Source organism: Toxorhynchites rutilus, chromosome 2, assembly GCF_029784135.1.
Source record: "Toxorhynchites rutilus septentrionalis strain SRP chromosome 2, ASM2978413v1, whole genome shotgun sequence".
Classification (NCBI taxonomy): Eukaryota; Metazoa; Arthropoda; class Insecta; order Diptera; family Culicidae; genus Toxorhynchites; species Toxorhynchites rutilus.
Window position 1 is genome coordinate 327,779,689 of NC_073745.1, and position 24,568 is coordinate 327,804,256.

General features: G+C 40.1%; 2 protein-coding genes across 9 annotated transcripts in view; one reads left to right on the plus strand and one right to left on the minus strand.

Moving 5' to 3' along the window:
- The first annotated feature begins 887 nt into the window (after nt 1-887).
- Nucleotides 888-22,605, plus strand: LOC129770972 (uncharacterized). Of its 4 annotated transcripts, none has more exons than XM_055774184.1 (9): nt 888-1,256; nt 14,927-15,006; nt 15,064-15,281; nt 15,343-16,104; nt 16,161-16,514; nt 16,569-16,967; nt 20,805-20,931; nt 20,991-21,386; nt 21,444-22,605. In XM_055774184.1, exons 1-9 carry the CDS (start codon nt 1,047-1,049, stop codon nt 21,922-21,924), a joined length of 3,027 nt encoding a protein of 1,008 aa, XP_055630159.1. In that variant the 5' UTR covers nt 888-1,046; the 3' UTR covers nt 21,925-22,605. The 4 variants fall into 4 exon arrangements, with proteins under 4 accessions (XP_055630159.1, XP_055630160.1, XP_055630161.1 ...); XM_055774185.1 differs by having other exon boundaries at nt 16,584-16,967; XM_055774186.1 differs by having other exon boundaries at nt 16,587-16,967.
- The window catches only part of LOC129770974 (uncharacterized), a 42,580-nt gene continuing 40,011 nt past the window's right edge, over nt 22,000-24,568 (minus strand). For all 5 annotated transcript variants that reach the window (XM_055774191.1, XM_055774190.1, XM_055774189.1 and 2 more), the window contains one exon: nt 22,000-23,896. In XM_055774191.1, coding sequence (XP_055630166.1) covers nt 22,673-23,896 — 1,224 coding nt within the window. In that variant the 3' untranslated portion in view covers nt 22,000-22,672. The remainder of the gene's footprint in view (nt 23,897-24,568) is intronic.

A 24,568-nucleotide genomic window follows, 5' to 3' on the forward strand; every position in this document is an offset into this window, starting at 1 on the left:
AACAATCTCTATGTTTGTGGCCAAGGTTACCACGACATCGAACACGTTGTATGGTCGTGTGAGGTGTATCTTGTCGCCAGAGCGAATTTAGAAAATTCCCTTCGGGCCCGAGGAAGGAAGGCAGTGTTGGCCCGGTTAGACTTTGGTGACATGTCCCAAATCTGTTTTCCTAAATTTTTCCTGTCGAACTTCGTTTGTGATTGTCCTTATATCCAGATTTCCTCTTTTTCTTCCTTCGCGTTACAATCTCCTTATGTCTTTTTCCTGAAGAAAATATGTCACCCTTCTAAACTCCAATCGAGTAATCGGTTTCCTACCTTATTAACATTAGAATTAAGGAAAAATGTTCATATATACTTATACTATATACTATCGGAGATATAACTTTTCCTGTTAGTCGTACTATATATCTCCGAACTACTGTTGTTTCGGTCGTTTCTGATTTCAACGTTGACACCATGTCGTTCTTTGTTCCGTTCCGATTTTGAGTTTTCCACACAGGCTCGAAGGATAATCTGACATGACAGAAACGGGAAGGTGTTATATCCTCAATTATATAAAATAGTCCTCGTCCATATGTGGATACGTAGTGTTTTTCTAGAATCCAGGGAAGGCCTCGAAGCAAACAGAAAAATTATCCACCTATGACATAATAGGCAAATCGCTCTGCGAACTTTACTTTTCCTGTGGGAATTGCGTTTCGGTCCGGCGCTGTTTGCTGTTTTGACGCTTCCTTCGCTCATTCACAATTGCGTCCTAGTGCATTCTCGTCTAGGAGAGCTCCGGTGTTGTTGTGCACCACATTTGCAACTGCCGCTAAAGGTGGCGTAAATCGGTGGCGGCTTTTGGGGCACTTCTAGGGATTCCCAAGGAGTTAACTTGCACGGACGAATGCTCCTGCTGGGCTCAGTATATTTGCGATGGTCGTACGGCGATGAGCTAAAGCAAGACTCGGGCGCTACCGAAAAACTTTCCGGTCGTGGTGAGGAACAATAAATCGTTAATTCGTTGCTGAAGTTCTTAGTTTTCCACCCAAAAGCACGGGGATGAAGGATATTTTCAACGGTGTAGAACAGGGAAAGCTGTGGAAATATGTACGATTGCTGATTTTGTTGATTTCAATTCTGTGCCAAGCTGAAGGATTACCGAAGGTTTTTCGGAGTAACGATATATGCGGAGTTTATAATGGTCATCGAGTGTATCTGGAGCTCGGAGATCGTGGGCAGCTGCAGGCCACCAATGTGACTATATCGAAAGTAAGACTTTCATCACTTAGCTATTAGTGTCACGAAAAACAATGTGGGTGGTGAGTTTGAATCGATTTGATTTTTCGTCTGACTCTAATTAGATTATGTGCTGATGTGGAAGGAGTAAACCCTTGTTCGGTTGTTTGCTGGTCGATGCAAGAATGCGTGAAGGAATACTAGTGAAATGTAAATCTACGTCATTGTCTGACGTTCATATGGGGTGTTTCAGAAATTACGTTTCCGAGTCCCAATTGGAAGGATTGTTTGGTTTGGTTTGGTTTTGAATTATAGAGACTTTAAACACTTTGAATTTATTCGTCTCTTGCGGTGGATTGTGATTCTTGGGCATCATTTTCGAGTTATTTTGTCTTGGACAGAGATTATCAGTAGAAAATAAAAGCCCGAGTTTAGTTCACACAAGAAAAAGAAATTAATATTTTATTCACTCAACGTTTGTAACACTCCGATAGTTCGAAATAGAATGAGCACAAAAATGGCGCGCACAACACGTTTCTACTTGAGCTAATTGCGCTGTTGCCATTATCTCGAAGTACCTCATATTACAGCAGCAAAGTTTCTATGTAAGGTGGCACAGTCGTTGCACTCATAATACTCCTTCTCAACATATAGTGCCACCATCCGATGATAGTCCAAGCATACTTGAGAATTTTCGCTGTTTTGTAGTCCCTAAAGGCTTAGTAAGCACGTCAGCCGCCATATATTCAGTGGGACAGTACTCTAGCTTCAAGAGACCTTGCTCACACAGCTGTTTGACGAATTGCTCTCTGGTTTCTATATGTTTGGATCGACGATTGGTCCTCTCAGAATTCACAAAACTAATACAGCTTTGATTGTCTTCCATCATCTTTGTAGGTTCATTGTCATGTTCGCCCATCTCGTTCAGCAATCCTCGGAGCCATACCAATTCCTAAGTAGCCTCGCTTAAAGCAACATACTCCGATTCCATGGATGACAAAGTAACACAAGACTGTTTACGACTGGTCCATGAAACAGCTCCATTCGCGTAGCAGAAAACAAACCCAGTTGTTGATTTTCTCGAGCTTATGTCCCCAGCCCAATCTGCATCAGTGTACCCTATCAGACCATCACCATTTCTGTTGTACGCCAGCCTCACCAGTTTTGTCGCTTTCAGATAGCGAACCACTCGCTTTGCTGCCATCCAGCACGCCTCCGTAGGTGCACTCACCTTTCTGCCAAGGATCGCTGCACTAACGGCAATATCTGGTCTAGCACATACCGCAATATAGAGAAGAGCACCAACAAGACTTCTATACAATGTTCCATCAGTGAAAGTAGGACTTGCATCTTCTGTTTTCAGGAAACCTTCATCCATTGGTGTCTTCGCATTTTTCGCATTACTCAATCCAAATTTATCGATGACTTTTTGTATATAACCTTCGAGACTAACACTGTAACCACCATTTTCACGTTTTATCTCTAGTCCCAAGAAATAATTCAAATCTCCGAGATCCGTGATCTCAAAATGTTTCTTCAATGACTGATACGTTGATTCAATCATTCGTTGATCCTCACAGCTAACCATTATATCATCCACATACACTAGCAAAAACACTCTTTTCTCATTTTCCACTTTCATGTAAGAGCACTTATCAGCACTGCTTTGTTTGAAATCATTTTTCAGAAGTACATCGTGTAGCTTTTGGTTCCAGCAACGTGCGGACTGTTTGAGTCCGTATATACTTTTCCTCAATCTGCAAACAAAGTGCTCTTTGCCTTTTTCTTCGTATCCAGGTGGCTGTCTCATAAATAATTCTTGGTCGAGCTCACCGTACAAGTAGACTGTCTTGACGTCGAAATGCTTAAGTGTCATGTTTTTCTTCGAAGCAAGAGCAAGCAATACACGAAGAGTTGTATGACTCGTGACGGGAGCGAAAACTTCATCATAATTCTCTCCGAACCGTTGCGAATAGCCCTGAGCTACCAGACGTGCCTTGTGCTTGATGACTTTTCCAGCTGCGTTTCGCTTCAGTTTATAAACCCAGCGACAACCAATCACCTTCCGTCCTGCAGGTAACTCGACTAACTCCCATGTACCGTTTTCCGAGTGTGACTCCAACTCATCCAGCATTGCTTCTTTCCATTCTGCATTTTCTTCACAGTCAAAAGCTTCCCTCAAATTCCTGGGTTCACATGCTTCCACAGTAGCGTAGGCCTCCTCAACCAACCGAACTGGTGCAATTCCTTTGTTGTTGCGTTTTGATCTGCGCGCGGTCTCGTCCAGTGAAAAACCGTGGAACGAAGGTTCCCCACCGGACGCACTGTCGTATTGCGTTACATCAAGATCCTCATCGCCTAACAAACTTTCCGACCCTGCAGAAGGTGCAAGTGGAAATGTAACCACTACTTCTGAAGTCACAGTCTTCTGTTTGAAAATACTCTCAACATTAAAATGTTCTTCGAACTTTGCATCCCTGCTGATTGTAATTCTTTTCGTTTCCAAGTTTACGAAACGATAGGCTTTCTGCCCCTCAGCGTAACCGACAAACACTAATTTTTGAGTCTTTCTATCCAGCTTCTGACGTTTCTCTTTTGGGATATGAACGAAAGCTTCACACTATTCCACAATCAACTGCACTATTCCACAATCAACGAAAAACTTCCGCAAACTTTCACTGGAGTACTCACCACCTCCATCCGATCTAATGATGGTGGGGTAGCGCCCAAACTGGTTTTTCACCAAGCTACAGTACTCTCGAATGCGCACCTCTGCCTCAGATTTCCTCTGCAGCAAATAAACGATGGTATAGTGGCTGTAATCGTCCCCAATGTCATGAAAAACCGAAACCCCCTCGCCGTTGACTCTTCCATTGGCCCACATAGATCAGTATGTATCAAATCACCGACGGCTGTCGTCTCCCAAATTTTCACATACTATCTTCATTACAGCTTGCGTGTCACGATGACCAAATCGACGATGCCACAAATGCAAACAGGAAACGCCGTGTTTTAAATCCGTCAGCATAGCTTGCTCGTTAAAACGTTTTAAATTATACAGACCACCCACAGCGTCAGCTGGCCCACAAGCACAACATTTTTGTCTTTCAGAAGGCACATGCCACACATTGTCCGACATCACATTCATGCGACCACCATTGCCGTTTAAAGCTACAAGTTTACTACTTCCAACACCAGCTGATTTGATGCATTTACCGTCGGCCAAAGAGATTGTTGATTGCTTCGATTTGTCTAGTTTTTCAAGAATGGATAAATCGTTCGTCATGTGAGAAGTAGCACCGGAGTCACAAACCACAAACCGGCTTCTTCAGCTCTTCCAAAAAACAAACACAGATCCATGCCAACTTCTGATTCGACAGCGACGTTAGCTTTTTCACTAGCTTCCTTCTCTTTTCTATCGGCCGCCCATTTTCGGCAATCTCGCCGGAAATGGCCAACTTTCTTACAATAGTTACATTGCTTGTCCTTCTTCTTGTCACTTTTCTTTTCAAAGTTATTTCTGAACTTTTCACTTGTTCCACAACCAGAACTTTTTCTTCTTCACCGATTTCTTGCACTCCCCGGCGACCTTCATCCAGCAGTTTCCCCTTCACAAAATCAACCGTAAGATCTGCATCCGGCCGGCTCTCTAATGCTACGATCAACCCATCATACGATTTAGGAAGACTCGACAACATTAAAGCTACAAATGAGGGATCTTTCATTTCTTCACCAAGTGCAATTAATCGAAGCCGTAATGACGTGAGCTGCTTCAGGTGTTCTCCTATATTACCACCCTCCGGCATTCGAGTAGCAAACATCTGCCGCATAACGTGGATTTTGCTAGAAAGAGATGACCGCTCGTGATAGCCTTTCAGAGCATCCCACATCTCCTTCGACGTAGTCGTTTGCATAACATGAATCAACTGGCTGTCTTCCAGTGCCAAACCGATCAACGCCCTTGCCTTCTCGTCATTAGCGAGCCACAAAGCACTAGATTCCTCCGGTTTCGTTTCAGACACAACAGCCAGCACCTTTTCACGCGATAGCAAAAGCTGCATTTTAAATTTCCATATCGTATAGTTCTGATCACTCAACTTTTCAATGGTAACATTTGATTCCGCCATTTTCACTATCAAAATTTTCAAAGTCAATATTCACTTCTTCTCGCGACAACGAACTTCAAAACTTAACACTTTCTGCAATTTCCTGGGCCCATAACCTCTTGGACAGAGATTATCAGTGGAAAATAAAAGCCCGAGTTTAGTTCACACAAGAAAAAGAAATTAATATTTTATTCACTCAACGTTTGTAACACTCCGATAGTTCGAAATAGAATGAGCACAAAAATGGCGCGCACAACACGTTTCTACTTGAGCTAATTGCGCTGTTGCCATTATCTCGAAGTACCTCATATTACAGCAGCAAAGTTTCTATGTAAGGTGGCACAGTCGTTGCACTCATAATATTTTGAGCATACCATTCCTCCGCCTTCTTTACAAATCTAACTAAAACCAGTGTTGTTGTGTTTGTTGCTGAAAGGTAGTAGACATTTATCCAGCTTGACGTGTCTGTCCTGGTCCCGATGGCTGTGAAAATATCGTTTTTCTTAAAAGATGTGTAAATTATCTGCCAAGCCAGTTTTTTTGGGACCTTGGATGACGTAATGTTCTTAAAGATATCTGTCACCTTTCCCATTTTCATCACTGTATATAACTTCTGTCCTTAAGATGAAGGTGGAAGCTAGCCACAAATGGCTGCCACAATGGCGCTCATTTCGTTCATCTCCCTCCCTCACCACTCGCCCGAAAATCAATAATTGTGCGAAACAGTGTGAAGAAAATGATCGTTTTCGCACACTTCCCATCAGGTAATATCAACCAAACTCTAATCGATTACTCACAAGATATTACATTTTCATCTGCTGTCGCACTGTATAGAGAAAAACGTCGGAAAACTCGAGCAAGTGCTCTGAATATAAAATTTTATTTTTTCAATCTTCGGCAATGGTTTTGTTTGTATTGGTGAAAGCATCGTTATTTTTTCGACACTGATGCCAGACAACATAATCGGAACAGCTATCAAAACCACTCAATAAAATATTATTCGTGAGTCATAGCGTTTCATGTCATAAAAATCAATAGAATAAAATTGTGTTGATATCAATACAATCATTGTTTTTACGTTTAATGGGTCTATAATGTAAGTTTTAGCGACTTTAACATTGGGTAAGAAAATTGTATTGCAGAGCTCGGAACACTGCCACGACTGCCTATGCTTTCAAAAACAATAAACAGAAAAGCATTACATTCAATCAAAATGTCTCGGCCAACGAAGAGAAGGGTTAAGGCTCTCCAACGTGAATATGAGGAAACAATACGACCAACGAAGGAAAATATTAATGAATTATCAGCATCGAGTTACTATGCGGAAGAACTAGTTAATATCAAAAGAGCCCCATTTCGCATGTTTTATGAATTTGCTCATCTTACGCTCGCGTATAATCAGAATTTTACTTCATATGCAAATGCACCTTCTATATATATTTATGTATGCAATTGTTCATCGGAACATTTTGTTCATACATCTAACTTCAGTATTGAATTGTTATTTTTTTTTTCAAATGTATTCAAAGACTCGTATCAATGAAGCACCACACAGTCTGATAAGTGAATTGATCTGTTTAAGTGTGCTTTGCTCTTCTCTCACAAACACTATTACCCCATTTTTACACGTGGGTTTACCTATACTACTACAATGGCTAGCTTCCACCTTCACCTTAAGAGCTTAAGAGAGTCGGCTTCCTAATCAGTACGGAGAGGTATGCATGTGCGCATATTACGCCGATTCAGTTGGGTCGATTTTTGCACCAGAAGGCCGACCCGACCAAACTGTTGGTTGACAGAAACTCTGTAGTATGCGGGGGTTCTAAAGCTACACTGAGAGAAATATTTAGTAAATATGACGAATTCTTTGGTACATATTACTAATTCACTAGTCATTTTCTACCCTACTAATTATTGGTACATCTTACGAAAAAAAATTGGTAAGCGTAAATGTCCAACAAAACTACGATTAGTTGGTCCAGTGTTGGTTCAATAATGGTTCGCATCATTGGTTCAATATTGATGATAAATATCAATCAGTGATAGTAAAGATATTCTTCTGAATCATTAATTCACATTTTCATTTATTCTATATATCTAGAATACATTACTAATAACTTATTATATATATAATTGCAACAACTCTACAATAATAGTATATAACTATATACTAATTTTCATGGTAATAATTCTACAACTTCCAATGGGTTGTGGGCTTGGTCATAATTATGTTCCTTTTCCTACTGCACCGCAATGCTTTTCGCCATTTAGGGACAGGGACAGCTCATAGAAATACAAATATACCAATGATAGCTGATGAATATGTATTTATGAAACAAATATATGTTAGATAGACGTATACTTAAATGTGACATAAAAATTAAATGCTTACCTCCGAGTTACAAATTGCTTTTTCAATAAAGTTGCCCACTATTTTCCAACGTTAGAACCTGAAAAAAAATCTTTAGTATAAACCTTAAAACCTTGTGTCTCACTACTTGCCCTGACTTCCATCGACTGTTTTTCATTTTCCTCTTGCCATACGATTCCACGGGATGTATAGTAACCGCGGTATTTAAGCCCCATATTCATATTACGGTTCAGGGTCGAGTAATATATCACAATATCCAAACAAAACAGAATATTTTTTATTATTTACCTCCGAATCGCTCCGCTTCAACAAACGTTTCAAAGCGATCGCGAAGTACGCACTGCACATTTACCAGATATGTAAACAAGGTTACTTACACTATGAAGTAGAATGTACGAATCGTTGGTAGGGGAGAACATTGCATTTGACATCATTTTTACAAAGTTTTGGTAATATGTACTAAAAGTGTGTATATTTTACCAAAGTTTTGATTACTAAAGATTTTGTAGTTGCGTTTACTAAACTTTCTCTCCAGTGTACTTGAAATTCGATTTCACGTACCTTTTGTCGTCCATAACGACACAAACGATCTTCGTGAACAACTTCGTATACAACTCTCGGAATCGTTGTTTGGTCGTCGGGCTCTGTCATCGCAATTCGGAATTTTCACAGGACGACTCGTTTTTTAGTTCGCTGCACTGTTGTACGGGAACGCCCAACCTGTACCCGATGTCTCGGACACAGGTTGGGCAGGTTGAGAGGTTGGGGTTTCGCTTGAAAATGCAGGCCACTCTTTTCGTCGTCGCTACAACTTCCGCAGCAGGCTTCCTGGTAGTCGATATACGTTTCCCAGTCACTTTAATCACGTAGAGGAGGCGATCTGGCGTAGTGGTAACATCCATGCCTCTCACGCTGAAGGTCACGAGTTCAATTCTCACTCCCGACATTCTTCCAAAAATGGAAGTACAAGTGACGAACCAGCCAAATAAGTTGAAAATCGCTATAATACAGATTAAAGAAAAACTTTAATTACGTTCGATATAGTTGATTTTGCCACTTTCACAAATTTTCCATCTTCGTTTGCGAGAAGCTGGTATTATTGCGTTGCCCAAGAAATTTTTCTAAATGTTGCGTGATAAATTGCTCTATCTAAAGTATCTAAAGTAGTTGATCTTACATCCCTTTCCCAATGTTATTTACGTCATAATCCTTCTCCGGCATGATGTGTTAATTGATTATAATGGGGGCAAAGGTGCGCACCGTGCGGGGCAAAAGTGCGCACTTATTGAATTGAACTTCTGAGATAATTTATACCAAAAATAGATGCTTTATCATCAGAAGCGGGAGAAGCATCATTACTAGAGAGTGTTGGTACCGTTCAGTAGGCAGGAGGGGGGTGTTCTATGGTTCTATGTGCTAAGAGTGGGTGTTATGGTCGAACTTACAACGTGGAATTTTTTGGGAGAGAGGAGACTGACAATATAAGATATCCGAAAATGTCCAACATTTAAAGTAGAATTTGTTTTTATTAACAAACAAGCTGACACGGCGAATTTCGTCTCACCCATATTTGATATATTGAGATAAATCATTTCGAACACTCAAGTTCCCACAGAAATTATTTTTATGTACGCAATCTATACTCGCGAATGTATGGTGAAAATAAAAACATTTTTCATTTGAAATTCATTTTGCATTATTTTTATGCAATTGTTTATTTTTATTCCTCATCTTGGATTTCGGTTCTGAGGATTTCGATGCTTTGCCTTGGTGCGCTGTTGCTTTGTTGCGCTGCGCTGATGAAGCTAGAATTCCAATTTTTTACTACCAGTTTCGCATCTTGGCTGAATTCGTGCTGGAGGTTGTTGGCTTCCGCAAAATCAAACGCCAGACGCCGTAAATCTTCGAGCGTCATACCACAGAAAGCTTTGTCCAGTGCCTTGCAGTGGTCCGCCAGATCCTCAGACTGCTCACTCGTAAATACCTATCTAAACCGCCCTAGATGCTCGCTGACACACCCCAGCAGAAGTAGAAATCTCAATAAAGAAAGATTCGAATCATAAATAACTTTCTGATATGAGCCTCTTCCTCAGAGCTGATTCAAAAATTCCGAGGACTGCCGCAATCCGACGCTTTGAGACTCCCGAACTCCCGAAGCCTCTGTCGGGCCATTTGAGCATTTCTGGAGTGCATTTCTTCAAATCAGTTTTCTTCTTGTGGGTCCCGTTAAAAATGTTGTTGAAAACTTTTCATAAATTTTTTTCACAGCAAAACGCTAGTGCGAACTTTTCCCCACAGCCGCTGCGCACCTTTGCCCCACAAGCAATTTTTGAACTAATCGAATTTTTAAAAAAAGGTCTACTGTAGAATGAAACCTCTAATGTCAAGGGAACCGACAGTGTAATTTCGAACTTTCCAGTTATTTGAGGTAAGTAAATCGTCATCTCCAAAACTGAAGAAAATAGATCAAAACATCGCAACACTCTTTTTACCTCATAACTTTTTGTCACTTTCATGAAATGTATCTTGTTTATATGTGTGAGCTGTTGGTGTAATAATGTATCAAATCAATACATTGTTGTCGAATTTTTATGCTCGTTTGCTTCAAAAAGGCCAATACGCACTTTTGCCCCGTGCGCACCTTTGTCCCGCACTACTCTATAGCAGTAGCTGGAGTGCCCAACGTTGCAACCGGCTCGCCGTGTAGATTGGGATCCCGTTTCCGAACCGATCCGAGGAAGTGGAGCATGAAAATCTTGTGAAACTTGGTGTTGCCAACAGATCCACGGATCGGAGTGTTCAGAAATAATAATACCGCAATAAAACAACCGAAGACTAAGGATTTATGTTCTGCGAGGAATTATTATTTTCCTAAAAACTGTTACCCTAGCTGACCCGGTAAACATTGTTCTGCCTTACAAATCGTTTCTAGTTAATATGTGAGTTGTTAAACAAAAAATGTCTAATTTATTGTAACCGTGTTTGAATGTTTTAACGATCTATGAAATTGATTAAATTCGAAATCGAAATCGAAGTGTGTTTGATGTTGATGCTGCCAAAAATTGCGGTACCCATTGTTATTCACTTAACTTTTTTTCTACAAATATTATTTGCATTTCCGTAAAAACCGTAAAAACTTATCCATAATAAAAGATCATCATCAGCTTACTAAGCAATCGATCGTGAATTCAAACTCATTTGTATTTTTGAAGCCAAATTTAAGAAAAAAAAATACAAAAATTAATTATTCGGAATTTTTTTTTTTGCATATGGCCACCTTAAATAGCACTAAAATATGGTAATATGCGCTCTAGCAGTATCATATATAGTTTACGACTTTTTTCATGTCTATGAAGTCTTTTGTGTATCAAGTCGAACATCGAGACACCAGATTTTTATATATAGAGATTAGTTTATATTTTATGAGCTTGCATGAAACTTATTCCGGTTTTTTCGATTTACGTTTAGTCCCTCCTTGTGTCTTATCAATGTCTTAAATTCAGGATATAGATGATTCAAGTTGGTGGCACTTGCAAACTATCTTGCTCTATTTGTATTTCTTGTTTGTATTATAAATTGAGGCATGAGTATCTGTCCGTACTACAGGTTAAGGCACTATTTAAAAATAATTACAAGTTTTACCTTTTTACTACTTTAAGGACCTGGCTGTATGTTGGTTTGCTCAGCGGCTGTTTGTGCTCAGGAAGCGTGCTGCACGACGTTCATCGACCAAATGCCTAATGCATCAGATCCGAATCTAATCTGCTTGAACGTGGAGAAGGCCTTGACGCACTCCACTGACCAGGTGAATTTCTTGTCGGTTTAGTTTCTCGCTACTAGACAAGATCAAGCTCCAGCGACATGTTCTGGTGACGGAATGTTGCAAATTGCTTCGACTTTTGTAGGCGATTAAATGTTCCAGGTAATTAATGTGACGTTGATCGAACAGGCACTATTCACCTTTACTGGTGAATCTGATCTGCGAGCTGCACTGATCAGCCACGCCAACTCCGCCAACGGGAACATCGTCCAGACGTGCAGTTAACATCGTTAACCAGTTAACATCGTATCTACGAACTGCTGAAAATCTCACGGTGCTACTGATGGGTACTGATGTAATTGTCGAGCGTCCTTGAGGCCTGTAATTGAAATTGCCCACCACGTGAAATCGACCGGTTTGATGATGTTGATGGCTCATTTAATGTCGATCCAACTCCGCGTCGATGATATCACACATGGCATAAGCAACTGGTCTCTTCGGCCGAAATACTTGGGATTTACCTTCTTTCAACGTGAACTTCATCTTCACCTTCGAGCACAACCCCGGATCGTCGCTGAATACCACTGGAAAAGCTGCTTGGAGAAAGCTGATCGATGTTAGATAGTTGCTAATTTGACTGCAGAACTGATGCATAGGCACCGAACCGAGGTTAAACATGTCGATTAAGTCCAGTCCAAGCAGATTGAGTAGCTGCTTGACCACGAAGAATTGACCACGTCTCTCTTCTTTGAACGCAACTTCACGAAATTCAGCTTCTAGGGCTTATCCGTTTTGTCCAGTTCCAACAAGGCGTTGCTGGATTTGGTGATATTTATACCTGCCATCCACGACCTTAGCGGGAATGCATTCTCCCAATCGGTTTGTACTACTATTGACGAAGACACTGCCTATAATCGTCGTGTCGTGCCTGAGGTTCAGGAGTAGTTGGCATTCATTCGAATTCGTCTCCAATGTGAAATCATTCTTCGATTCTGCTCAGCAATCTGGTGTTGACTTCCGCATTGCTTCCTGTTTTTAGTTTACATACGAACACGAGTCATTTGAACTGAGCCTCCCCTAATCGAGTTCGACCACAACACTTCATCCATTACCCCTGTCTAGAAAGTCAAAAAGTAATGATTTTTTGTATTTTTTTTTTTTCGAATGTTACGAATAAAGTGAAGTGTACGGGTATTTTGGTTATTGTTTAAGGTTTATTTGAAGATGTATTTAACATTTTTTGAGTGCACGAATAATGATTATTGCACTGTTGACAGCTGGATGCGTGGATGCTGTCTGAAAATCGGTACCATGATGGTGCTATCGGTTCCGAAGCAACGGGTTGTCGCAGAACGAATTCGAATGAATGTTTTGAAACACGAGGACAATATTTAAAATGTTACATAGGGTTTTTTAAAAATTTGAAAATTTGCAAGAAGGGCGGCCTTTTTAGTTAAAAATGAGTTAAAATCGCTGGAATGTTATGCCCTCAGAAGGGATATAGTATTGCTGTACGAAAATTGTTTTGAAATTTTTATATCAACGTGTAAAAATGATTTATCTAAAGCGTTACATAGCCGTTTTTTCGATTTTTTTTTGGGCTTCTAAACAGCGATTTTTCATGAAAAATAACTAAATCTTAACAAAAATGGCCGCCATTTTGGCTTTTTTTTCGAATTTTCAAAAACTACCCAAACACTTAATTTTATTCCTAAAATTCGAAAAAAATTACGAAAATTAAACGTTTTTCTATCTTCCAGACAGGGGTCCCCTCTCAATATCGGAGTTATAACATGGGTTCGTCCAGGATCTACTCATACACAATTTCGTGACGTAGAATCTATGTAAACGAAAACAAAAAGTCGAGAAACTCCCCCTCATTTCGGTTAGCTAAGTGAATTTCCTCATATTAAACCTTTATGTCGAGACTTTCGATATTTGGTAAATATCCAAAACATTCCCAGGAGTGCCACAAGGAAGTATGCTTAGACCCATGCTGTTTGTTCTCCTCGTCAACGACCAACGACCTCGATCGATAACTCGAGGATGTTCCGAGATATCGTGACTGAACACGACTTCCATTCACTACACAACGCCATTCATGAACTACTGTTGCGATATGAGTGTCATAATAAAGGAAAACTGTCACCGTCGATAACACGCGCGTTTGGGTCCGACAACTCCCGCAAGTTGAGCCTCTACTTGTATTACGCCTTCTACTTCTATGACCGCCATTGACGTCGCATTTTGTTTAAACGGTTTTATTCTGTAGCTTAAATATGTTTATTGCTTCGCTGTTTTTTCCAAGCAATTTGAGCGAATATTTGTCTATTTTGAAGTTTTTTGTCCACTGTTAGAGTTCATTTTTAGGCTATAATTTTGTAGATTCGTTCTGTTGATGTATTGAATAAGGTGGTAACAACATGTTTAATAGAATATAATATAGTGATTCTGATACAACACTGCACTCATCATGCGTTGTAATCATTTAAGCTAAATGATTTTGGTTTGTCCAGTCGAAAATATGATCATGGTTTGTCCACTTTTTTAATGCTCTAATTCAGCACATCTTTGTCAAATCAGGTATTCGAATGTTTCAAAACATATAAATAAAATTGTCTTTGTCATGATTTACAGTAATTTTATAGTTATTTTTACGGAATCACATGTTTTAAGGATTATAAAATACATCATCTATTGGTGTCAATGCGCCCCTCATTCGAGTCAACTTTTAATCGATCACCAGATGATTATTTCGCACGTATTCAGACCTTTTCTGGATTATAACACTTACAAATATTGTAAACATCATTCTTGCACACCATTTGTATTAGATTTACATAGCTAAACCATTAAATTAACGCATTTTGATGAACTTAATTCTGATCATGCGTTGTTCAATTCAATAATGTTGTTTTGTCCACATGATCCCTATGGCAACCGCTTGGCGCGCTGCAGTTTGTTTATTGTGTCCTTCGCGCATAGCAGAAATAAAATTTCTCTGTGTTGAGTGTGTTGATGGTAACACTTTTAAAATGCCCAAGAAAAGGCAATATTATGAAGAAAGCCTAAATTATGAATGAATCAATATGATGATGGTAAACTCAAACAATGATAAATGCAACATCTATTTGAAAATTCGAATTTTTTATTCAATAATGGTGATTTCTAAAACTGGACAAACCATGATCGTTTTTTGGACAAACTATGGTTAGAGGAGGACAAACCATGATTATAATACCTCTTTGAGGAAAATTGATATAAAACATAAAAATTTGAATAATTCCAACGCCTTATGGTAGTATTAGCAACTAGTAACTTGGGGCTTTTCAACAAACCCAAACTCGTGTCGATTATATGTGATCTTCATGAAGAAAAATTGATTTGCATTTACTAGTTGCGTAAAAACACCCCAAACCGGACAAACCAAGATCATTTACTCTACACGGCTATGTTATATCCACAGGATACGAATCAAACCACACCTTCCAGCTGTAGCTTAGAGCTGGTAACCTGCCCATCGTGCAACTTCAAAATCTCTCTAAGGTAACGGATACCCCCACATGGTTGGCATTATTTAAAATTCCATCTGCTTTCCGACAGCTATTCTAACTTTCCTACCAAATGTCCGAATCATAATGCACTGCCGTGTCGCTGTGATTATCTGGAATTCTCCGAACCTCCGTTCGATGTGGAGCAATCCGGTCGACGAAACTGTGGCCGCGACGTTGTCTACCAAACCCAGACACGTTCGGTGCTGATCCGCTTTCTCTACTGGAACAATCATACCCACGCGTTCACCTTGGAATACGTTGCAGAAAGTAAGACACCCTGAGTCTGTTGTGCAACGGTAGATTACAAGTTGTGTTATGTTTTCCACAGGAAATCGTGAAACACTGCAAGCTAATCCGGGTGGTATACATAACCTCACCAGGGCTCACATCAAATCGATCACTACGCCATATTTTCCGTCCTACTATCCCAGGGACTTCGGCAAGGAATATGTGTTGAATTGTAACGTGGACGAATGTAGGATAAATGTTATTTTCAGCGATTTTCATCTAGCGAAAACCTCTACGATGGAATTTTACGATTGGAATGGCCAGAGGCTCGTTGCTACATCGGGGGTCAGTTTTCGTCCACCTGTGGTGCAAAGTAGTGGACCCTCGATGATTATACGATTTTATGCAAATGGGGGGTCTGCCTTAGGCTACAGAGCGTTGGTTTCATTTCTGACAATCGAAAGCGCCTCGAATCCTGTTATGCAACCGGATACAAACTGTGGTGGAATGGTGGAAAACATTGGTGGGGCGATTACGATGATGAAAATGGTTCCCGGCGAGGCAGACACGAAAATATATGATTGCATCTGGCTGGTGAAACCTCCGAATACGTACGCTCATCTTAAGACTCACCTGATGCTGAAGATTGATACGTTCGATAAGATGGGACCGAATTCCATGCTCACGTTGGTGCAGGGAACGATTTCGGACAACGCCATTCTGGATGTGGTTCGGCCAAGCTCAGGAACCAATGGTAAGAGTTATGTAGTGCCTTTGACTTCGGGCTTTTATGTTCATCTTAGAGCAACCTTTGGGTATATGTCAAGGATGGCACTGGTGTATGCGGCGTTCAGCTATTTAGGTAAATTCAATTGGTTCGATAGCTTTGCATATATCTGACTTGATCTGTTCTTGTAGATTGTTACATGGGTACCGAATTCCTCTGCGAAAATCGCAAATGTATACCCATTCAGCTGCATTGTGATGGATTCGATCACTGTGGAGATGGAAGCGATGAGCCGGAATCCTGCGAAGCTCAGTGGGAAAGTGAACCAATCGATCGGCGGTGGTATTCGCACACTCCGAATTACTACTTCCCAAAAATTGATCGTTACCCAGATCTACGAACGGCGACATTCATTTTCATTGCCACCTCGCTTGGCCTCATCATGCTGGTGTCTGCTTTCATAGTTCTTCTTTCCCGCAGTGGAAATCGCGCCAGACAACAACGGGAACTTCAAAGTCAGCTGCAAACAATCAGTGAGTTATTGGGTAAGTTGGCCGTTTTTTATCATGGTAAGATATGCTAAATTGAACAGCTTACAGTAACTGTCATTCAAGCAGAGAACAACGACACACGCGGCGCCGAGGAAGTAGATGATCCCCCAATGTATGAAGCTCCGCCTGATTATGATGAAATAATTAAAGTGGGAATGGATGAAGATATGAAGCGCAAACGTAAAAGACATTCTTCATCAGCTTCAGGACGACGGAGTCGGGCAAGGCGATCCCGCCGGCCAAGCGAAATTTCAAACAGTCAACATCCAATTCTCGAAGTACGACTACCGTCGGAGGAGGCGAGCGATGGACCGTCGACTAGTGTGACACCACCCCCTACCAATCGAGACGAAAATCAACAGATTTATTACGAGGAATGTGACGATGCCCATGGAACGAACTGGATTCATTCGGAGCCGGATTTTTTCATCTCGACTCGCATTGTCGGTGAGTATCTTTACCATAACCCACTAAGGGGATGTCACATACCACGTGGACAACTTTAGGATAGGGGGGACGAAAATGCCCGCGCATGTCCATGGTGAGGGGGGAGGGAGTTATAGATAAACAAAAAAATATGACATTTCAGTTCGTCATCATCACATCACATATCAATGAAATCTGCTCTACAATTTCAGGAATTTTCTAATTTCCAATCACCGCGAGTAGGGTAAGTGGGGCAATGTGTACCATCTTAGCAATATGGTCTAAATGAAAAAAAAATCACATTGTACACTGAGCTACACTTGTTTTCTCTCAATTAATCATGTCTTCAAACTCAATCCAGCTTTTAACTAGCAAATCTATATGAATAAAAATGTAAGGCGAAATCTGTTGGTAAGCGGAAAACCCGAAAAAGGGATGGTCCGATTTAGCCTCCTGTATTTTGTTGTATTCGTCTCTTCCTGTAGATCGATATAGTGGAGAGAAAATTTTTCGGAAAATCCTGAAGCAAAGTCGGAAAATTCGGAAAATTGAATTCCCACATGTTCGAAAATTACATAATAATAAGCGTTGTTAGTCCATTCGATATTTGCGCTATCGAAATTGATCATTGTTCGTAAGTAGAAAAGGATTTTCAGACGGAATAACGCATTCCTATATCTTCTATCTATATAAACAAAAATGGAAGGCCAAATGTGTTGGTGTGCCCTTAACCCGAGGAAGGAATGGCCCGATTTGAGCTGTCTTTATTTTGTAATATTCTCTGTATCAAACATGTATTCCATGCAATGGAGAACATGTTATTTCCAAATGCTTGAAGAATCATAAACGAGAATTGTGTCTGAAAATAATTTTATATTATAAGGACGATTTTTTGTAGAAGTACACCCAAACTAGCGTTGGCAGAAAACATGCCATCTTGTGCAGAAAAGATGCCATTTCCTGGTCATGAGAGTCAAATGCACAAATAATGAGCTATTTTGAAGCTTAAAAATGGTTTGTATGTATGCGAGCAGACATCTCTTTCTGTTTTCTTTTCTCTTTTCATTTGGGATTGTGCAAAAAAAAAGTCCATACGACGTCAATGGGGATCGAACCGAAGCCGGCTGGAATGCGAAGTTACTTTACACGACCACGCTATCCATATAGCTGCCAGCGCTATTATAAAGGAGCGTGATAATATTACACCTCATCATAAAATGAAGTTGGAAAGTGTTTCCTAAGCCGATAAAGAAGAACATGAACGAGAATATATCTTTCTCTGTCTGGGCCGTGTATTTGGCAAACTATACGAAAAGCTTTCATTTAAATGTGTCTCCTGTTTCGCTCCTTCATATTGGCTCTAGCATATATATTATACGAATGATATACATGTATTGAGGAGTAGAACATTTTATGTTATCTTTCAGCTCATTCGATGTAACAACTCGGGATGCCAGAAAATGTGCTAAAAATTAACTTTAGGTATACTAGACAATTTTGTGCTCCCTTGGCCGAGTGGTTAGCGTCATAACTAACATGCCGGGTGTTCGGGTTCGATTCCCGTTCTGGTCGGGGGAATTTTTTGACAAAGAAATTTCCTCCGACTTGCACTGTGATCACGCGTATTCTACAGCTTGCCACTCAGAATGCATTCAAGGCGTGTTATTTGGCATAGAAATATCAACTAAGTACTAATAAAAATGACGCAAGTAATACTACGTTGAGACGGCGAAGTACCTCTAGGAACGTTAGTGCCATTGAAGAAGAAGAAGAAGAAGAAGATACTAGACAATTTATGCTAAAAGAAAATTGTAAAGGGTCAAAGGGTAATCAATCAATGAAGAGTTCAGTGATTGGACTCACTAACGTTCACTTAGTAAGAAAACGTGGATGTTTGAAAGTGTTCAAATCAAAAAATCTATTTTGGGCGGAACGAAGTTCGTCGGGTCAGCTAGTATGAATAAAATAAAAGAGGTGATTTTTGGACATTATAATTTGATGTCGGGTGATTTGTGATGATAAAAAATCCAAGTGAGCCGTACTTTTTGAGATAGAAGGGTGGTCCAAATCACCCCGTATGTCCAATCTTCATACTCCGTTTTATTGAGCTGGTTGGGAGTGTATTATATTTTTTCTTATTATACTTCTTATGTAAACTTCTTCGCTGAAATGTGGATTTAAGAAACAACGCACATGAATGTTGTTGCAATATTATAAATGCACTCCATTGTTTAGGGGTGGATTCCGATTTAATTTTTGCTATGGATGTAAAAACCGCCTCGTTTCTATTTTTGGATAAATTGCGTTTGTGAAAAAAGAAGACGATCAACATATTTTTCATGACTACACGAGCCGTATCTTTGGAGAAATGTTTTTAGCAGCGAGTGAAGCAAGTATTTGTGAAGCCAGTATGATGATGAGTTTTTTAGAAGGGAAAACGAATTTTCGAGTGGAATTTATGAATAAAAATTACCTTTTCCGAATCAAATTTGTATACCATGTAAAAAAACAGGTGGTTGAATAATCCTATACAAAAATTTTGTCTGAATTTGGTTTCACATCATAATAATAAGATTTAGAAGGAATATCGAAAAAAATATAAGAAATAGGTTAAGTTAGGACTATGTGCTTCAAATAAGTAAATAACGCCAAGTAGTAATTTTTTATTCAAATTTTTCCAACTTAAAATTGCATTTGAATGCATTTGAGCCTTCTAATCTGATGGAGAATAGTTTGGATCCCAAACTCGTATGTCACCATTGCACAATGGCATTAAAGTGGAAATTAGCATTCAGAGCTCGACAATTATTCTCTAGACAAAAACTGTCTTCGACAAAGCTAACAAAGAATAACTGTCCAGCTCTTAATTGTAATTCCCACTTAAATGCATCTCCTGGACCATTGTGCACTGGACATCGCGGATACTTACGTAGTCCCGGACAGGGCTTATTAATTTCGAAACTAAAAGATGAAAATATCTTTTCACTTTTTCCTTTCTCTTCAGTCCATTTCAATTTTGATTGTGTGAATTCACTACGCATACTGAAACATCGATTCTCCAATTTTGTTTTCGTTCTGTTGTCGTTTTTTATGTATTTGAAAGCAAACGCTTTCAATTGACGATTGAAAGTATTCATTCATTGCCATTTGAGCTTTCTGGATTTTCTTACAACCAGCGTCGACAACTGATTACTCCTGCTAGCATACTGTACATTCTTTCACATCGTCATTTTCATTAGTTTCAGCGAAGACAGTTCGAGCTTCAACGAAATTTTCATTCGAAATAAGATACTTTCGCTCGAAATTAAAACCTTTCATTTTCATTTGACGATTTGATCATTTCGCTTCGGTGTGAAGAATGAAAGAAATGGTCGTGATGCGAAACGAGACTGTATGAATGATGAAGTGATAGTGATGATCATTCTGCACGAGTTTGCAGCAAAATAAAAGGCGATAGGCTCATTATTGAGTGACGATGTGTCAATTGAAGTAGAATTGTATGGACTTGGTCCCGGGTTGATGGTGATATTGCCGCACACATATCGATATAGCGATATCCCGGACAATGTTGGAGAAAACAAAATCAAACAATTAAGAACAAATAGGAAATTATAAAATATATACAATAGGAAATATAAACAAATTCAGAATGGAATTCATGCGCAATTCAATTATTCAACTGATTTTCTCAAAAAAAAGGCGGAATGTCCACGTTGACAACAAGGTCCACGGAGGGGGAGGGGGGAAGGGGTGTCCGAAATCGTGCTATTTTGTACAAGTGGTATGTGGACAGCCCATAACTTCACTATAATTTGGATGATTGTGATAAATGTTTCTGACATAGAATGGCGTTTACAGAAGATCCAACGACGTCTTCGGCGAACCAAAGCCAGGACAATGGCTACCAGGTGCCTGGAAGAGCATCATCCAGCGGAAATACGAACTCGTCGTCGAATTATGATGACTCGCAGTTTGCCGGCAACAGGTGAACGGAGTCGACTGCGGATAAGTGTTTCTCAATGTAATGTTTCCCTTATTTTACAGCGGCCACCAGAACGCATCGAACAGAGCTTCCAGTTCAGATGTCCTCTCGGAGGTTATTGACGTTACACTAGGGTCAAACGAAATGCCTCAACAGGCGATCGAACGTTTGCCTCCTCCTCCCCTCCATATTAATCACAGTAACATCAATGGCTCGAAGGCCGCTCACAGGCTACGACATATGTGGAACGAGAATGCGCGTTTTCAACGACCCTGGTTGGCTTTCGACAACGATGACCGTCCGACAGCTGTAGCTCCACCCTGCTCTACTTCAGCGACTATTTCTAACATACAGAACATCTGCGCAACCGGGACATATGATCCAGTCAATTCACGTCAGATTGAAGAAAAGGATGACCATTTGCTCGCTTCCGGATATACCTCGAATGAGGAATTGAGGTAATTATACAATTATTTAAATAACGTTGTGATATTAACATGCTGGAAATGTTGCAGATCTTGTAATGCATTCTGCGATTGTTATGATTCCGGAACATCATGCATGCCAACAACATCCACGTCCATAACAAAACCATGTCTTGATTCCTCAACTGGATTCAATGATTATATCGTCCGAGACTACACTTGCTGCGCGGAAAGAAACCGAATCCCAATGAACATGTGCTCCAGTTGCGGAGGCAAAATTTCAATCCAGGATAGTCCAAGTCCTGGTAGCTCATCAGATCCCAAAATTATGAGCGTTAACGGTGAAGGTCAGCCGCCCATTCCGGGATCCGCCGTTAGATTGTGCAACTGTTTCCCGAAGTTTCCCTCGCAGAAGAATGTGGTGCGATCGGGTCTTAGGTCATCAAGACCCGGGTCCCTCGATCAGATCGAATTTGACGGACAGCGACAAACCGTTGCGCATTTAACCAACAGTTTTGAGGCATACCTCAACCCACCGATTGGAATTCCAAATCCCAGTATGCGAATCTAGGATTAGTTCGTTTGCAGTTAGTTTAGCAAAATTATTAAAGTATTTATTCGGATGTTTCCAGCAAAATGCGTGAAATTATAGATAAACATTATGTATATTTATTTGATTTTTCTTTGCTTTTTCCGATAATATATGATTATATCCTTCATTCTATCTCAGAGTAAATAACGAAAATATTTCTCTTATGCGCTAACTCCTGCTGAAAAATAAGCGAATCACTGTTGTTTGTGTTTTGTTTTTTTTTGTTAATATCCATTCTACTACATATTTAACTATAACTATACATTCACTAGCGTTTTTTTATCTTGTTTTATTCTTTTTTGAAATCAATCTTAGTCCTAGAAATGGAAAGGTACAAACTTTGGCTACAAGGGTCGATTAGATTTTGGGAAGAGGTTATCTATAGAAAGACTTAAACCAATATATATCTTCCTGGATCATATCGCTATCATAATTGGATGGTTTATTTACTTTATGTATAGAAATGTGATTTCGAGAATATATTGAATTCCTGTTAATATTATAATGCTTATTGCAGTGAATGGTATTTACTCTTAAGTAATTAAATATCTAACTACGGTTGACTCAAGTAGAAAACATTCGTTTCACTATAACAATTCAAGGATACAAAAGAAACTGTAAATTACAATAGGACGAAATAATTACCTAGCGCCATTGAAATGTTAGACTTTTCATCTAGTCGAAGATATCCTTATTGTCATATTGACCTCCTTATGTAATAAATGATTTATCTGCCCTTCCGTTGCAAGCAATAGCAATACTTTCTCAGATAGTCCACATGCATACATTCGCTTTGACTAGCATACTCATTCAGTCGGCTGATCGATCCGGTAACCTCGAACGCGTTTCGTTCGGTATAATGTCTCACAGTCGATTCGAACTTACCACCGCCTGGTTTGCCGTCGAATATCAGCAAGTAATCGTTGTGGGGAACTTCTGCGTTCGCGTATTTCGCCATCTTAGCTAGCGAAATGGATTTCAGCTGCATCTTGGCACATAGTTTTTTCGTTAGGTTTTTCTGATTCTCCCCCAGGTCCGCATTGATCGCGTCGATCACAAACCTAACCGCCTCCTGGACAATTTTGGAGCCTTTGTCGATTTTCTCAAAATCCGAACAGGTACACCAATGGGGTGCAATCGATGTTTCTTCACAGGATCTGTTCCAGGGCATCTCTTGAAACAGACTCTGACAGTTGGGACAACTGAGCGGTGCTGGAGAATCCACACTTCGTCCGGATAGCTCGAGAACATGCTTCAGCGTCACGTGTAGATCGTAGGGGTTCGTCAGACGATTCCTATTAACTTTCAGCGCCTGTACGATGTGCGGATGCTGCTCCTTGAACCATTCTGGCAGCCATATGAAAATAAATGGTAATCGTTCCTCGAGCCACCCGGTCAGCAGTGATCGAACCGCCCCAAAGCGGAGCCCATGATCGCTAAAGAACACCACCATGCTGGTGTTGAGAATCCCTCGATTATCTAGCTCTTCGATGTAGTATTTCATTCGTAAATCCATCGACGAAGGATCACTGATGTCGTTGTGGCTGAACGTGTTCGTCCAGAATAGACCAAAACTCGGTTCGTCCTTATAGAACGTTGCGAAGTCCAGTGCGTATTGATAGATTAGGTCAGCATAGTTTTGATAACCTAAACAGAATGTCAGCGAGTTTTTCGTCTTCTTCGTTAGATATTTTTCCGCCGCCAGAGCAATTGGTCTCAGATAGTAATCCGTTGGTTGTTGCACGAAGCCGTGCTTGTGGTAGTTGAACGTGTTGATACTCGCTTCATCCTCGGCATAGGCCGTAACGTATCCGCTTTGGGTAAAGTTGTTCCACAGGAACGGGCAGGTTTCCAGCTGACCAACCTTTCGTGGATTGCAAACGTCGTACGCCAGGGTATTGTTGTATCCGGTCAGTATCGCCATCAGGTTGGGATACGTGTTGTCGTCGATCTGCGGGTGGAGAATAGGAGTGTTATCATATTTTTGAATTGGTTTAATTCTTGTAGTATAGCATATGAAGGCATTTGGCGAATTAACAGTAAAAGAGACCGGTGGGTAATATCGAAAACAACCGGAGAGACCAAGACATACACTAGAAGCTGTCAATTCACAAATATTGTTTTATTTCATTTGTTCAAAGTTTTCGAATGATAATGTGATTTATGTGTAAAGTGATGAAATGAATTTGTTGATTCGAAAATTAAATCTTTTTTGAAATTTTGTGGATCGAATTTGACGGGTAGCGACAAACCGTTGCGAATTTAACAAACAGTTTCGATGCATACCCACATTAGGGTGGCAATGGTATGGAAAAAATGTCATATTCGTATTTAAAAAAACCGATCATCTACAATTTGTTTATTGGCCCAAAAAAATTATCTGTGCAAAATTTCAGCTCAATCGGACATGATTTAAGGGTGTCTCAAGGTACTCCAAATTTAGATTTTTTCCCAAAAAAAGGTCGGACCAGGTTTCCGAGGAAAGTGACTACTTTATGCCCAGAACTAAATTTCATCATTCGACATATCGAATTTCATAGTTTTTCAAAACTAGCTCATTGGTGACCATTTCAAGGGTTTTGGCCACATTAGGATAACTTGTACGGTCTCCGGATGACCTGCA

Coding starts and splice junctions, on each gene's coding strand:
- LOC129770972 (XM_055774184.1), top strand. CDS start 1,047: ATGAAGGATATTTTCAACGGTGTAGAACAGGGAAAGCTGTGGAAATAT. Junction 16,968..20,804: donor CATCTCGACTCGCATTGTCG/GTGAGTATCTTT, acceptor TGGCGTTTACAG/AAGATCCAACGACGTCTTCG. Junction 20,932..20,990: donor TCGCAGTTTGCCGGCAACAG/GTGAACGGAGTC, acceptor CTTATTTTACAG/CGGCCACCAGAACGCATCGA.